Source organism: Indicator indicator, chromosome 5 (assembly GCF_027791375.1).
Source record: "Indicator indicator isolate 239-I01 chromosome 5, UM_Iind_1.1, whole genome shotgun sequence".
Taxonomy (NCBI): domain Eukaryota; kingdom Metazoa; phylum Chordata; class Aves; order Piciformes; family Indicatoridae; genus Indicator; species Indicator indicator.
The window spans coordinates 14,468,847-14,486,157 of NC_072014.1; the positions used below are offsets into that span (position 1 = coordinate 14,468,847).

Below are 17,311 nucleotides of genomic sequence, written 5' to 3' on the forward strand. Positions count from 1 at the left end.
TAGCAGTTGTGCAGATTCTAACATCATTAGCAAATCAGTTCCATAGGCTTATGAAGTATCTCCCTGTAACCTATTCAGATTTGTGTTGAAATATTTAATCCTGATTAGAAACAAGTTTGTTACTGTAGGGCAGACAGAACATGTTCTACAGGTGAAGTCAGCCATATTTCTCATATACCCATGGTGTACCACAAATTGACAGCTTTGATAACAACCTCCATACTTGATTGATGTATATTTGTTTTGGCAGAGTGATGCCTTAGATATCATCCTGCCTTCCCTGCCATGGTCTCTCCCATTGGCTTTCATACCCAGTTCCCTGTTCAGTATAACCACAGTTGTACAGTACAGCTGTCAGGGCACTGCTGGGCTGGAACAGGCACCTGGGAGTAGGAGGCAGGGGATGCTTGAGCTTGTGCTGCAAGAAATACACATCAAACAACATCTGTATTTTATCTGAAATCAAGTACTTAGATCTGTAGAAAGATTTTGCATAAGTGCAAACGAAGGATTACTGTTTATCATTATTGCCTTTTTCATCTTCATGCTATTTTAAAATAATCAGAATAACCTTTGAAGTTAGGGAAGGTGCTGGTTTTACCATTATATAACTGACTAACATAAAGCACAAAGAAACAAAATAACTTACCTAAGGTCAGGCTGTTGATGTCAGAGCCCAAAACAGAACCTGAGTTTGCTTTGTATTTCAAGTTCTTGAAAATTGTTTTTTCCTTTAGGGAAAAAAATGCATTTGCACATGTGTAACATATGAACTTGTGTGTCCTCATACAAGGTGAAGTTACGTGTTTGGAGTAGGTGATTCCAACTGATGCCTCAGAAACAGAAGCTGTATGTCAGTGGAGATGATTGATCTCACTCACCTCACTGGCTGCTCACCATGCCTCTTGTCTGCTCCTGACTGCTCTATTGGGTTTGTCAGATTTCCTCAGCCTTCTCTGTCCTCAATTTCCTTCTGTTTAAGGGTGTCCCTAAATAGCTGTACTTGGTACCTGTGAAGTAAATTGAGAAGGAGGTTCTTCCTGCCCAGAAACCTGCTGAATCTCCTTTCAAGCAAGGGTAGGAATAGAGAAAAATAGCCCTTGCTAAGGTCTCTTAGGTGAGGAGGAGGGACAGCTATCAGCAGGAACCAGGAGAGGTTCAACTGCTCTGTTGGCTTCCTCCACTTGCTGACATGGGCAGATGGTGTCCTCACTGATGACACTGTGCTGGATGGGAGCTGAACAAGAAAGGGGGGTGGGAGAAAGAGACAGAGATGTTCACTGTTTTTCAGGGAACCTGAGGCAAGATAGGAGAGGGATTTTTGGCTGGCCCAAACTTTGTTTCACCACTCAGTTCATACTAACAGTGATTTCATCTGGGAAATAGCTGGTAAGACCGAGTATGATGTTAGAAGATGGAGAAACATAATGATTATTCTTGTCTTAAAGTTGTAAAGGACTTAAAACATTTTTTTGAATCCTAAAAGGAGAATCTGTTAAAAATTAGAAATTATATGGCCATGTAGAGAAGACAATCGGGAAAAGCAGGAGAGTATGAGGGAGAATTAGTGGGAAAATATGTCATGTTAGACTTTGTCCATCTAAACAATGATAGGAAGAGCCAGAGCAGATGCATTCCTTTTGGAATACCATGGGTGTTATTTGAATTGGCATTGGCCAGACAAACACAATCTTTAAAAACCATGAATGTTTCTAAAATGTCAAACAGGTTTAACTTGCATCTCTGTAGCACATGCCTTCAAATTTCAAAACCTTTTACATACAAGAATATAGAATATACTGAGTTGTACTAAAAGTATAGAAAAATGTTATTGAATTAAAGTAGGAACGCCTAAGTTTTAGTAATACAGTATTTGCTATGCTTGAGGATTACAGTATTAAGCTGAGTTAGGACATGAAATCTGAAGTAATAGGATATAAACCAGAAGTGTAAAAAAAGGTTTTGTCAGAATTCATTTGCACCCTATCTGTATTGATCATGGGTTTTTATTTGAAGACATCAGTTGCCTAAAATTGTGCTGTAATTCAGATTTTGTTGCATGCTGAGGGAAATTGTTTTGGAGTAAGCCCCCCATAGCGTCAGGTCCAATAAATTAGTTCATTTTTCATTGCCTGATGCTGAGTTTGACAGGTAAAAAATATTCCTGAACCTCAGTCGGAGGTGTGCAGCTTTATTGACTCGACCTTAGATCCCCGTGTGCCCCCCAGCACAGAACGCTGTAGGTGGGAGCAGCATCAGCACTCTCCGCACAGCTGTTGTCTGCATGGCCAGGTACAGGCTCCTGCTGCTCCTCTGGGGTGCACCCAGTGAGCGCCTGCTGGGGCAGGCCCGGGCACCCTGCATGGGTTGGGCTTGGCATTGCCTTCCTACTAGGAAATTGCTGGCAAGGGTGGGACAGGCCTTTGCAGGAGTGAGGGGAGCATAATGTTACTGGGCTTTGGAGCTCTGGAAGACAGGAAAATGCAGGCATATGGATCTGAGCTTCCTTTCAGAGAAGATTTGGAGGTTTGGAGGGGTGTCCTTGTTTGATCACCCATATACAAATAAATATTGTAGTGTTTTGATGTCTTTTGGACTCTAGTTTTAGTGTCTGGGGTGATTACAAACATGAAATAGCTCTTGAGCCTGTTAGTTTTAAAATAACTTAAAATATCTTTAAAGAGACTTTCTGAAGTATTTTTTTCCATTGCAGCACATACATTTTTTTGACCCAGAGTTTTTTACAGAGGCTAGGAGAGTGTTGTTAAAGCTGCTATTACCATTTGGTGTGGTAAGGAGAAAGTCCTGTTGGTGCAAGATCAAAAGAGCAGGGTAATGTGCTTTTTTTTGTTTTTTCTCAGCCTTTGTATTAAAAAAAAAAAAAAGTTTTCGTGACTTTTTATTTCAAGATAGAAGATGTTCCCGATATGTACTTAAGTGCCCACATTTGCTTTGCCTTGAGCTTGAAAGTAAGGTTGAGGTACACTCAAATGCAGTCTTCCTATGGGTAGTTTGCCTACAATCTCTGCAGTAACCAAGTATATAGGGAACTGCAGAAAGATAATTTAATTTTCAGGTTGTTTTTGAATTGCTATTCATTTTACATACATCATGATTATAGGAGTCTGTTCAGCTGAGTTAGAATTTACAGTGAGAATGCCCAAACTCACAGAAGAAAAGGCAGAAGGAGAAGCGGTTGGGTTTTTTTCAGCTTCAGCTCAGGAATTACTTCTATACAAAAGTGTCAGGCTGCCAGTTTACCTCTCTGTATCAAGTCATCAAAGAAAGAGCTGTTAGGAATTGCATAACCCACTTCTCTGCCAAATAAATTACCACACATGATTAATTTTTTTGAGTCTCATGTATTAGTGCTGCCTTCTGTTCATCACAAACATCAAAAGGCAACTCTAATACCCACAGTCTGGCTCTTGGTTAGGTGCTTGGTGAAAGCCAGTACCCAGCAGATAGCAGGATAGAGGCACCAGAACGGATTCCACCCATCAGATCACCTGGCCATAGGGGCAATGAGGAAGCCCTCCTCTTCAAGAGAAAATGCAGAAAGCTCCAATCCAAATGGTGTTTTCTGACAGCAGGTTTTTAAAGAGAGATCTTTTTGCTGAAACTGCCTCGCTTCTAGCTGTAGCAGGATTCCTCTGGACCGTGTTATGGAAAATAAGTTTTACAGCCCAAGCTGTAGAATATTTTGAAGCATTTTTTGAGGAGGCAGATGGGATCTGTGATGCATCATTGCCAGGTCATGATATTATTGCAAGTCTCATGAGAATCTGGTGCTTTCTTGCAGCCCAGGTTCCATGCAGCCATGTGATTATATGAAAAATGAAATAACTTTTTTAGCTATTCTGATGTGGAGAAAAACATTAGAAGTTACATCTTAAAGGATTCTTAATGACAATAAGTATGTAAGATTTTATGGAAAAAGTTAAAAATTGGTCAAATATGATGATGCTAAATGCAAAGTGGAAACATACCAGTGACTCTAAATCCTTCTTTCACATAATGGATGACTGGAACTAAGTGCAAATTTTCTACTTCATCTAAACCAGTAGACTAGAAACCAGGGATTTATGCTTAAGTTCAGAGAAAACATCCATTTTCAGTTATGAAAGAAAATTGCTTTAGGGTTACTGGTTGGCAGGATTATTTTGTTGCACCATATCCCACAAAAAAATACAATTCCTACTGTGCTTTTCATCTGCATGACTAACGAGTGCTCAGTCGTCTTCTGTAGAAGGTCTCTTGATAACTTCATTGTGTATTGAAGTGCCTCCAAAAATTCTATGTGAAATAGTGTTCCTTATCTTAACTTTGGTTTAAGTATTGAAACTGGTCATACTGAAAGGTATCAGGCATTTACATTTTATACTGTCTTACTACAAAATTTGAACATGATTTCATTAGCAAGGATGCAGCCTTACTTCAAATGTACATGCACATAAATCAAGGTTAGGATAACAACTGTTTTAAAACATGCACCTTCAAAAGATTGTATGAATGGCAAAAGTTTTTTAGGAAATGCTATTTTCCTCCTTTCATCATTCTCAGCTCTGCATAGGTTTAATGGAAAACTGACAATAGCTCCTGCTAGAGTTCACTGGAAAGGTCTATAGAATATAACTTTAAGGTATTCCAACCTTGTAGGTCCAGTTTAACTGAAAAGGTGGGTTTAAATGCATTTAAACTGGTGCCAGAAGGCTGTGTGATTGGGATTCTTGTTTGCAATATATGAAAATCTGACCATGGTATCTAAAAGGCTACTAATATATTTATTTATTCTCTGATTATTTTCTTTTTCACATGTTCTTCCCTGGAATGAATTAAGATTTACTTAAAACAGTTTTAGTGTTTGTATTGGTTGCTTTCTTGTAATTTGCTCTAGCTTCCTTAAGACTAAACTGTTGCTGCAGGACACTGGATCAGGAATGCGGTACTGATCAGTTGGAAAGGGATTTTGATTACTGTCTGGAAAAGAGAAGAAAAAAGATCTGGTGAAGTGTTTTGGTTTGGTTGGAATGTGCTGCTAGCATGCAGTAAGGGCTGAGGGCTTATTTTTACACTTTATGGAAGATTCCTAGGACGTATTTAATACAAGCTACGTGTGGATGGAACATCTAGATAAACAGATTGTGATTGAGTTCTCTGGGCCCTTGGAAAAGATTGCTAATTGTAAGTTTTTTCAAAGGACTGAGATCTTATTGCTGTCATGAAAGTTGTTCAGGGGCACTGTGGAAAGCTGACTTTAAAAGCAAGTACAATTAATTGTACTTAAAGTCTCTCTTGCAATCTGCAGAGCGTGCTTGCAGTCATCTGTCGCTGAAGGCCATAATTGCCCCCATGGTTCAGCCTTCATCCTGTAGTGAGTTGGTGACTGAGCCATGAGGTTTCCCTCGTGCTTCTGTTCCCATCTCCATATCATTAAGATTCCTTAATGGAAAAGCAACTTCTGCAACAGACTGGCAATGAAATAGTTGTAGGATGGCATGAGGACTCTGCTTACTTTAGTGATCTGTATGGGCAGATCTTTGAGTTTCTGTGTGATTCTACTTGATCGGAGTCCATCCAGCTGTAGTTGTTTTGAAGAATCGGACGTTACAGTTGTGCTGTTAAGGTTAAAGGGTGGTGTCTTCTTGACTTGTTGTAGACTAACATTGCCACTTACTTAGTGATATGGCAATATAAATATTAATATTTTGGTACCTTTCAGCTGTAAGACCATGTGGTTTCTGATACATTGATAGCAAAATTCAGTGAGAATATAGGTAATTCTTTTTAAAAAATACTTTTTAAATGTAGGATTAATAGGACATTTCTCTAGAATGTTTGTGTGCAATGCTTATCTAAACTTAAATACACACGTATATTTTCTAGAATTATTTACTACTGGGTAACAGAGACACAGCTGTGAGTCATTTACATGAAGAGTAGACAGATTTCTAAGAATGGAATGAAAAGCTTCAATAACAATGTAGAGATCTGGAAACTTATGGGGGATAAAGGGATAGCTGTCTGTAGGTTTTGCAGTATTTGCTGATGGAAAAGGAAGATACACCAATCATGCATCCTCTTTCTGGCTTCTACAGAAGAGTCCTGTATGTTTACAGATTCTCTTTTTTTTTTCTTTTTTTTCCCCTCCGCCCCCAATCATAGACACAGATTGGAATAATTCTGCATTAATTAATATTACAAGTTTGTGTTTATGGTGGAAAAGCTAATTTGAAGGACAAATATTATTCCCCCTAATGCCATTAAGCACTGTCAACGTTCTTCACTCTGAGTCATTCCTGAGGAAAGTTAGGATGGGAGCAGTAGACAACTTCCATGTGTGGGAATATGGAAGCTTAATTTTAAAAAAAATAATTTAACAAAGATACTGTATAAATGTTTGGAAGCTATTATGGCATTGATGCCTAAGAGAAGAAGAGATGAATCCCTAATGTGGGAGAAGTGCCTGCAGGGAGTATCCAAAGTGCAGGGATGGGTTCAGCCAGATGACTCACTTTTAACACAGTACTAAAAGCATTCCCCTTCAGTTTGCTCTGAAATACACACTCAGTTATTTGTGTGTACCTTTGACAAAGTTCTCTCCCTACACAGGAACTGTTGTACTTTGATCTTTGGAACTCAAAACCAAGATTTTTATGAGGTCAGGGCGCTTCTGGGAGCAGCGGCTTGGTGGTTACTAGCTGTTCCCCAGCCAGAAGAAGGTTGTGTGTTTTAATGCATCATGCTTTGTTTCTGGTAAAAAAAAAAAAAAAATCCCGACAACTCATATGATACTTGCTATGATATTTCTTTATGATGGGATTGGTGGACTTCCGAAAAAGCTTGACTGGGACCAGAATTACTGGCAGAAATGTTTCAGGATAGAAGTGCGTTCCTGCTGGGTAACTTCTATATGGCATCCTCATACTGTTGCTTGAAGCATTGGGAGCCTTGTGAGTGGTGCTTTTCCTTTCTCATCCATATGGCATGAGAAGTTGGTTCTTAAGGTGTTTTGGGCCTTATGACAGTTTCTGTTAGTTTTCTTTTTTTGTTTTGGCAGATTTTGTGTCAGAGGAGGGAGCCTAAGTGGAAGCTGGAAATAAAATCCTCACATATAAACAGCAGTGAAACAAGAAACTATGCTAACCTCTGTTTTCGGTTGCAATAGTGTAAACTCAAGGAAGGCTTGATGGTTTCTTCCATATACTACTGTAGGCAGAATCTGGCTCACCAGTCAGCTCCTTGACTATTGGATTTTCTAGTCTGCCACTAATTGTGCTCTGCATATGCTGTTGTTTTTTTAATGCTATACCTTTGTTTGGGTATAGTCCTGAGATACCAGTATTCCTGTTCTAAAATTCAAAGCAAGTATGGGACAATTTGGGTTTTGTTGAGTTTGTATTTGTCACTAAAGTGATACACAAATATTCATAATTGTCCCAAAAACTCAAATGAGATTGTTAAATTGTAGTTAGGCATGTTTAAAGTCAGCTTGTACTACGACATGACCAAAAAATACTGAATCTGTTGGGCAGGTGTCTTGTCATTGTAAATAAACTTTAAAAGCAGAGCCCACTGATCTGGGGATAGGGTTGTTAACAGGTTTAGACCAATGAAGTCTTACTTCAGAAAATGTTGTTTGTGCTCTATGATGCATCTGCAGCTACTGATAGGGAATAAACTTAATATTGAATTTCCTAATCTTGAGGAGTCATGGTTGTTTCAGGCATCTCTAAGTTTGTGGAAGAAAACGTGGAAAGAAATTTGTGTATGTGTGCATTTTACGTTCTTCTTTTAAAAGTGCCTTGCTTGAACGTCAATAATAATTTTTTATTGACCCACACTGATATTCCTTTTGACAAGTTAGGTAAAGTGCATCTCCAAATAATAACCAAGAGAAACATGACTCATGTGCATACATATATATGAAATATCTATTATTTTTACTTAGAAGTAGATAAAAGAAGAAATATGAATTCCTGCAGATGCTTTGAGAGGTCCTTTCTGGTTTTGGCTCTGCTAGTGTTTCTCATCTAGGCATTTAAAGTCAAGTCAACAGCTGGTGTAAAAGGCTAAAGAGGAATATGTCCAAAGAAAGAGATGGATTGAAAAAAATGAGTTAGTTACTGAGAGTCTTGTTAAACTTTGGAAGGTTTTAAAACTGGGTAGGTAAGTGACATGTACTTCTAAGAAAGATTTGATAATCTGACAACATCACATTTTTTTATATAGATTTGCAATTAAAAGATATTTAAATTATCCTGGCTGGGAAATGAGTGGCCTTGGTAATGCAGCCTTTTACTTGCTCATACTGTGTTGAGCTGCACATTACCACTCCATTCAGATGGAGTTACCCTTATTAAGAAATTCATATTTATTCTTAAATTTACAAATGTTGCTCAGCGACCTGAGAATAGTATTGTGCACTGTAGGATTCAGCTGGATTTGGCTGGTGGAATGTTGACAATCTTTTTCTTAAAATGCTTGTAAGAATTAAAAATTGATTCAAGATAAGCCAACCTAAGATTTGCTAAGAAACAGATCTACTTAAAAGCAAAACAAATAAATAATAATAATTCAAACAAACAAAACCCCCCACATACAAACAAACAAAACCAACAACAACAAAACCCAAGCAAACATTCCAGGGAAGTTGAGGTTGCCTTGCAAGCTGCATAGCTACCCACTAGAGAGAAAAAGCCTCCAGAGGGGATGGTCCATTAAGGAACTAGCAAGCAATGATCCTTTTTCTCTGCATGTTTTTCTACTGCTGATCAGCACCAAACATGGTTATTTGGAGATTTTGTAGTAGCTCTCCAGTCTGCATAATGCCACCATTCAGAAGCTTCTAAGGGGAAAAAGAGCAAGTGTGCCAGTACAGCCAGAGCTGCTAAATAAAACCCATGGTCCTCAGGATGCTCTTGCCCGGGGCCATGCTAGGAGTGGAAAGAAGAGGGTAATCTTTTTCCAGTGTAGAGGAAGGCCCTCATGATGATATGTTGATATGTTGTTAACCCTTTGATTGTAAGAAGAACTAAAGTAGAGCAATCAAACTTAGACATTACACAGCATTTGGCAAGCTGTGTGGAAACAATTATTGTATATTTAGCAGTGGAAAGGCTGTAAATGGCTGCAGCCTAGTTGCATGGTCAAAGAAAATACAACTGAGATTACAGCAAAAAGTTCAACCCCCTCAAAGGCTGCATTTTCGCAGTATGTGCTAAGCACTGTCTTCAACTGATGCAAACCCCACACACTGAATACCTATTCTGAAAGATAAGCCAATGAAAGGCAAATTCCATTCACAAAAATATGAAAGTCAAAATGACAGTTTCCCTCCCAGCAATAATTCAGCTTCTTACAGTTATGTACTGTTTCATTAGCTTTGTATGCCTTAAGTTTCCTTTTTGATATGTTCTATAAAATACATGATTGTATATGTTTTGAATAATGCAGATGAGAACTGTACTGTGTACCTTTCAATCTCCTCACAATGGAGGTCACAACTCTTATTTCACAGTGTGTGGCAGTAGTTTATTTTCTTTGTGTAACTTATTTTACCAAAACCAGAAGTAGTGGCATTTTTTTGATGGAAAAAATTAAATTTGATGTTGTTATGATTATCAAAAGCTCTTATTTAAAGGCTTTATCAGATATGAGCTGTATGTTATTTTTTGGTGAGTGATTTTTCACATACTTCTATCACTGCTGAAATGATATTTTTGTTTCACTAACATTTTGTTATGTCCTCTAACCATTGTAGTTATGTTAAAATGGAAGATGTTGTCTTTTAAAATTGCTTTTACTTCTTACTGGGTTCTTCTTTGCCTGTCCACACTGCGACTGGAATAAGTGCATCATGTTTAATTTCTTTTAAATTAAGTTCAAGTGAATTTGTCAGTTTATTCAGCTAATATAGACTGGGATAAATTGTAATTCAGGCTCACCTAAAATTTTACCCAATGTTTAAGCCCTTGTGTGTGTTTTATGTTCTGTGGTTTTCGCATGATTAGGTCTTATTACAGTTTTCTAAGGAGTACTTTCAGCAATATATAAGGCAAGTTTAAACATAGTTCCCAAACTTGGTTTTGAAGCCAAGGTAAATGAGGTCTTGTACTGCCACATTCCAGTGATTCTGACATCAGAGGAGTATCTGCAGTAATATATTTTGATACTGAAGTGGTTGAATTTTTATATGCCTGCAAGAATTAAGACTTCTAACATGGAGAAGGGAAAAAAAAAAGAAAGATACTTACACTTTGACTAAAGTAGATCAATACAACTAGTTATTTGATTTTGTTTAGTTTTTTATTGTTGTCTCAGGTTTTCTGATATTCTGCTGCAGTCTGTGGAGATGTCTCTGCCTTTTTGTGAATTAAGGAGTGAGAATTAGCTACAAATTGTCTGAGTGCTTACACGAAACAAATCAAAACCTGAAAGTATTTTGAAATACTCACGTGAATGGACTTGTATCTAATGTATATTGTAGGTACATGAACACAAAAGCATTCAATATTCATGAGATTGACAGCATTGACAGCATTATTGACAAACTTTTTTTTTTTAGATTTTCATTCTGGGAAAAATAAATTAAAAATAAACTTTCAAAAATTACACACTGGAATCATGCCAAGAAGCTGGACTAAGGCACAGATAGCAGAGCAGGACTGCACCAGTCTGGCCCTTTATGGCTGGGCTGAACTTTGCCAGGTAGAAAGAAGATTCTCTTTTTGCTGTTGGTGCCACTCTCTGTGGTGCAAGGGAGGACTGGGAAGAGCTGCTGATGAATGTGCACTCAGCTGTGTTTGAGCTGCTCAGCTCTTTTGCCATTCCTAGATTTTAAAGGAAAAAGAGTTTAGTGCAATGCCTTACAACCGAGAGCACAATTTCTTTTCCTCGTTGTTGTAATAACAATTTTGTGTTTTATAGTGCTGATTCTTTCAAAATTGCAATTGAAGAGTCTTGTCTTTTTCCAGATTCTTCTCATTCTTTTCATCGAGATGAGACGATAGTTATTGCCCTGGCATCAGTTTCAGTACTTGCTGTTCTGATTGCTGCTCTGTACTTCGGATACAGGATGCTTGCAGGTAGGGTTTGATGATCCTTTGGGGGTTTTTAAACTTGTTCCTTTGACTCTTCTCAAAGTTATACTCATGGCTTATGTTCTCACTAGTGTCTTTCATACATTTGTCATAATGCTCCCCTTTCTCTTCTCTGACACTTTATAGTTATATCCCTTTCACAACAGTTTAGAGAATTTTATGATTTTTTCCTAGTTGGCATTTTGGGACCCATTTTTCTTCAAAAAAATCCTCTGCTCAACACAGCTTAAGTGAGGTTGTGTACATTCTTTATAGTTATTGACAGTGACATTCAGTTATCAGAACAGTTGTGTAGTGGATAACCTTGTTTGTACCCATGAGCACCTTCACTGCTGATTTTTGTTTTTTTACTCCAAGAAGATGTTACAGGATTCCTTTTTACTTGTTATGTCCTTGCCTACAATATGTATTTCTGCTAAGTCCCAGGTAAGTTCTATTGTTTCCACTTGTAGCGTGGCAAAAAAAGGAAACTGCCTGATTCCCTCCTCACTCCCTTCCACAGGAGACCGTAAACAAGGTTTGCACAGTATGAACATGATGGAGGCAGCAACATCAGAGCCTTCATTGGATCTGGATAATCTAAAATTGTTGGAGGTAAATGTTCAACTTGGATTCTTAATCTTCATTTTTATTCAGTGTGATGAAGTTCTGTCACCTCCCAAGTACAATTACAGAAAGAAATATAAGACAGCCTCTATAAGGCTTTCTAAATCACAGTTTAAAGAAGAAATTAAAAGGAAAAAAGGTTACCACTATACATTTTTGTCTAGTTTTGTTAGTAATATGGTTGGTATATGTTGTGCCTTGAGAATAACTGAACACTGGGAAGTAATGGGAGAAATTGGAACGTGCATTATTGAAATACAGAATTTACCGCAGATAGGGCAGTATATTTCAACCCACCACAAGTAGTAGTAGTGCATGTAGGTATAGTCATTCTTCACAGTGGGGTATTCTTTTCTCTGTGGCAACTAGAGGCCAAATAGAACTTTCTGCTCAGCTTGGTATTAGATATATCAGCAGAAAACTGCAAAAATGTTTCCAGTTGGTATGCTTGATGGAAATTATGGAATTTTTAAAACCTTTTGGCTGGAAATAAATCAGTAGAATGACTTCAATTCAAAACGTGGTACTTTTCTTGGTTTTGCCCATTAGAAATCATACCTAGAGATGCAGGCTGCAGACATGGTATGTAGTCTGGGATGTTGGTGACAGCAGACTAATCAGCAAAAGTCTGGGTTCCTTCTGCCAATAAGAAAGTACTTCAGACAGAGTTTACAAGAGTACGAGGATACATACTGCAGAAGTGTGCAAAGCCCCAGATGAAATTGGTCATACTGATCTGCATACTTGGAAAAACCAGCCACTTTTCTTGGTGGAAAGATCTGCTGTGGTGTCATCTTCCTCAAATCCTAGGGAGCTGACTCCTCACTCTCAGCTTTTCTTAACTTGTGCTTGCCTTTTCATATCTCTGTGGGTAGAATACCTTCCAAGTTTGTACCTTGAAGTGACTCACTGACACTCTACAATCTATGGAAGGACTGAGAAACAGCAAATCTGTCTATTAAAGGATGCTGTACTGTTGAAAACTTTTCTGCTAGACAGTTTTATCTTCTGGAGGAGCATTACTTCTGTAATCCCTTCTGCTTTCCATCCCTCCTCCATTTATAAATATTTAGAAAGTAAAAAGATACTTGCCCATGAAATCCTTAGTTTCATGTCTAGGTCCTCCGTATTGGAGTTAAACAGGTGCTTAAATTATGTAGTTAAAATCTTTTGAGCTTTAGAAACCAGGACTCTTCCTGAAGGTGGCCCTGTTTTTGTTTTGAACAGAGATTTCATCATTTTTTAGTTGCCATGGAGATAGGGAAAGCTGTTCTGTGAAGACCGTCTAGCATAATGGAGGCTAGAATACAGATACAGAGATAGTAAGGAATTAATTCCTCCTTTCTGTTAAAAGCAGTTTGTTTATTTTGCACTACAAATGCATATATTGTTATTGCTAACCTAAAAGATACAGCTTATAAAGCTATCCTAAACCTAAAATGTTTAACTTAATGTCTGTGATCTCTGGAGTTAATTGACATAAAAGCCATAAAAGTTTAGTAGGCTACTGTTTAATAAAAGAATGAGCAGCAAAAGACATTGGATTTTATTGATTTCATATATAAAAGTGTTGAATAGATTATTTATAATTTATTTGCTTGGTATTTAGACTACAGATGAATTTAGTAATCTCTAAATTGGCCTGTGGTGAGGTTTCCAGCTCCAAAACAGCTTTTATGACAGCACTCTGATTGTAGTTTTCAATACAAAATGCTCACTATATTCACTATTATAGTGCACATCAGTGCAAAAGTTGGTGTACAAACTTTGTAGAGTGAAACCTAATTATTTGCACTTTTTTTCCAGTTGATTGGTCGGGGAAGATATGGAGCAGTGTATAAAGGCTCCCTAGATGAACGCCCAGTTGCTGTGAAAGTATTTTCTTTTGCTAACCGTCAGAACTTTGTCAATGAGAGGAACATCTACAGGATTCCACTGATGGAGCATGACAACATTGCCCGCTTCATTGTGGGGGATGAGAGGTTCACTGCAGATGGCCGCATGGAATATTTATTGGTGATGGAATATTACCCCAATGTAAGTGCTTCCAGGAAATTAATCAGGTTCACGTAGATTTCTAAGAATAGCCACATAAAAACAGTGTACGTCAGTATTTGTCAGTGATTTTCATTGCTGCTTCTTGGACAGTAATGTAAAAATTATCCATATAAATTACAATTTTAGTATTTCTTACTGTAATTCCCTTTAAGATTTCCCAGTTAGTGCTACCAAATGTAGTCTTACAGATTCTTAGCTGTAGTATTTGCTTTTGGTTATGGTATAGGGTTTTTAGTCAGCTGTGCAATATTCAAGGACATAGTTTGAAGTTAAGAAGTTTAAAATTTATTATTTTTAGTATTAAGACACTATGATCTCAGTAGCTGTAAATGCAGGTTTTTACAATGAAATAGATCTTGTATTACTTTTAAACAAGTTTGTGGTACTATAAATCATATTGGGTTTTTATATTTTTACCTTCTTTAAAAGTTCTGTGGCATGTCATATTTATTTTGCTGTACCATATACTGATGATGTAGGACCTGTCTTAAGAAGGCAGCTTTACTTCCTGGAAACATATCTTCATATCTCCTTAGGTAACTGAATACTTACATCCCTGAAATTCATTGATCTGAGTTTCTAACCCTCTGTGTGTGTACACAGGCATAGAAACAAAAGTGTTTTTAAAAAACACAGCATAATATCAGTTGCTTTCATGAAAAATCGTAACATGTAATGTATATGGGGGTTATATATACATATATATATATATATATGAAAATTAAAAAAAAAAGTTTTCACAATTTATCTTTTTTTTTTTTTTTTGCTGATGTATGGCAAACAACTTTTAATTGTTCAGTTAAATAATTTTGAAATTGATCTTTTTTTTTTTTTGGTCTAAAGTAAGCAAGCTCACGTTGTATTTCTTCCAGAGTGCAAAGGTGATGGCTGAAGCCTGATTTGTTACGGGAATAGTAGGACAGAAGCTTCTTATTGAAGAAGCAAAAAGATAGAGAACTAAACAGCAGTAATGGCAGCCTGTCTTATGTGTATGCTTCTGTGAAAGTTAAATGTGCACAAATCTCAATACATATGCAAACTTAAAACAACACAGCACTTTGAAAATATTTTATAGAGAGTTTTTTACTAAAACTTTAAAGTTAGAACATGCTTGATCATGTTAGCTTATAAGAGATGGGCATCTAAGAAGAGATTGAAGAGACTAGAAATGACCATAGAAAAAGCTCAGTTGTGCCCATACCAGATGGACAGTGGCAAAGCACATCAGCTCTGGCCTGCTCTGAAGGAGTAGGCTTTTCAACTGATTGAGTGAAGTAAATTTGACTATTCTGCTCCTGGGAAGGCATAGCATAACTGTCTTAAGTGATCTGGTTTTACTGGTTTCTGGAATGAAAGGATTTTTCAGCTGACATGTAATTTGATTGAAAATTGTCTTGTTCCTAAAATAAACAGGATCTGTTAACAATGTTATTAAATGCACAGATGAGCTTTATGACATCATCTGATTCTTTCTCAATATGGTATTAAGAACAGCAAGATTAGTCTAAAATCAGTCCACTGGTGGTTTGGAAGTCATTGGAAAAAGTGCACAGCAGGTGTAATTAACACACAGTGTGATCCTTAATTTAGTGAGCAGATGTTCTCCTGTATGTGGAGCTAAGAGCAGAGAAGGAAGCCTGTTGTGGCAGCCCTGCTAAAAAAGGGAATTGCACTGTTCAAACTGAAGCCATAAATCTTATTTCAATAATGAGTAACCCATAAAAGATGTGCAGGTGAAATACTCCCCATCCAAAACACAATATTCCCTTAAAATACTTTCCTTCTTGGAAATAGGAACACACAGACCAGAATATTTTCGCACAGAAAATTGTTCTTGGTGTTGCCTCACTGAAAGCTAGACTGATAGGTTTGACTCAGATTATGTTATCATTCAAACATGCCTTCAGATCATAGACAGCAGGTGAGCAAGTAGTAAAAGGACAGATATGTGTAGTTATCAATCAGCTTGCTGTTCTGGTGGTACTCTGAGGCATGACAGGTGAGTAAGCAGTAAGCTGCAAGGGATGACATAGTAGGAAATGCCTAATAGCCACAGAATTGTCCCCCCAGTAGTCAGACATTCATGTCTTTTTAGATAAGAAATAGAAAATTTGTTGTAAAACACAAATATAATCATAGGATTGTTTAGACAAAAACATCAGTTTTATTAAAAATTAACAATTGGAGCAAGTATCTTAGATTTAACATGTCACTCTTGGCTTAATTAATTAGTAGTCTTAATTACAAATATATATCTCTCTGAATCTTGGCTAAAACTATTCCTGCTAGTCACTTATATTAAATCACTAAAGCATAGAAAAAGGGAACATGGCATTCTTTTTTGCTGTTTCTTCAGTGTGTGTGGGCTCACTCCTATTCTGAACTGCCTTTGGGGTTTTTTTTGCTTGGATAAATAAAAAGATTATAGCAGGAGAGATGCCAGTTAGAAATACTGAGTTTTCTTCTGCAAGTACTAATGGTTTAAAGATCCCTATTTAGTAACCCAGGCTGTTATGTCTGCAGTTACTTTTATTTTTCTGTTGTTCAACGAGACTTTTTCAGCAAAAAGAATCAAGTGCATGCTTTGCTTTTGTTATTTAATTATTATTATTATTATTATTCCTAATCTCTATTACTTTGTGATAAATTTTCTGTTTCACTTCTTCAGGTAAGACGAATGGCAGCATTAGAAACCAATGAAACTGGTCCAGTCTTCTGTTTTAGAATATCTGAGTAAACACAGAAGCAGTTGCAGGGTTACATCTTTCAGAAGCAAAGGATAAAACTGACTGTCTTAAAGATCTTGAGTTATTCACCTGGACAATGATTTTAATCCAGTATTTTTAAATATTTTTTTTTAGGGTTCTTTGTGCAAATATTTGAATCTCCACTCAAGTGACTGGGTGAGCTCTTGTCGTTTGGCCCACTCTATAACTAGAGGCTTGGCGTATCTCCACACAGAGCTACCTCGAGGAGGTAAGGTCAGAGAGGCATGCCAAGATACTCTTTCATTTCTATCAGGTAGTAGATTCCTGCCTTTCTTTTTTCTCTGTGACAGTACAGGGAATAGGAAATCATGAATGCAAATGGAGATTTCTTGGAACATCTAATACATTTTTGACTTCTGAACAATCCAGTGCTGTGGGCTACATCTGTAATGCTTGCATGAAAACATGGAGTAAGAGCCGGCAAAGCCCCAGAAAAAGGCAGGAGGAGGAGGCAGAGTTGTGTGGTGCTGCTGTATCATGGCAACAGCTTACTGAAGACCTGGAGCACTGGATGTCTGTCTAGCAGAGAGCAAACAGATGGGGTGTTCCATTTGTTTTTACAGTTCAGACAACACATCACCAAAGCAATTTTTAATTTGTCTGTGAACTGTATACACAAAGATTAATCATTTTATCTTAAAACTCCATTGTAGTTTTATCATATCTCTTGATTTTTGTCTAAGGGTATGGGTCTAGTCTTTGCTGTCTACAAATGGCACTGCTGGACTTGCAGTGTTTTATTAGCGCACCAGATGTGACAACACAGTCTTTAGACCT

At 37.3% G+C, this 17,311-nt stretch overlaps 1 protein-coding gene across 1 annotated transcript in view; it reads left to right on the forward strand.

The window, feature by feature from the left end:
- BMPR2 (bone morphogenetic protein receptor type 2) overlaps positions 1 to 17,311 on the forward strand; it is a 100,210-nt gene that overhangs the window by 70,843 nt on the left and 12,056 nt on the right. The window contains exons 4-7 of the mRNA XM_054380957.1: positions 10,977 to 11,087; positions 11,605 to 11,696; positions 13,515 to 13,745; positions 16,628 to 16,742. Coding sequence (XP_054236932.1) covers positions 10,977 to 11,087; positions 11,605 to 11,696; positions 13,515 to 13,745; positions 16,628 to 16,742 — 549 coding nt within the window. The remainder of the gene's footprint in view (positions 1 to 10,976; positions 11,088 to 11,604; positions 11,697 to 13,514; positions 13,746 to 16,627; positions 16,743 to 17,311) is intronic.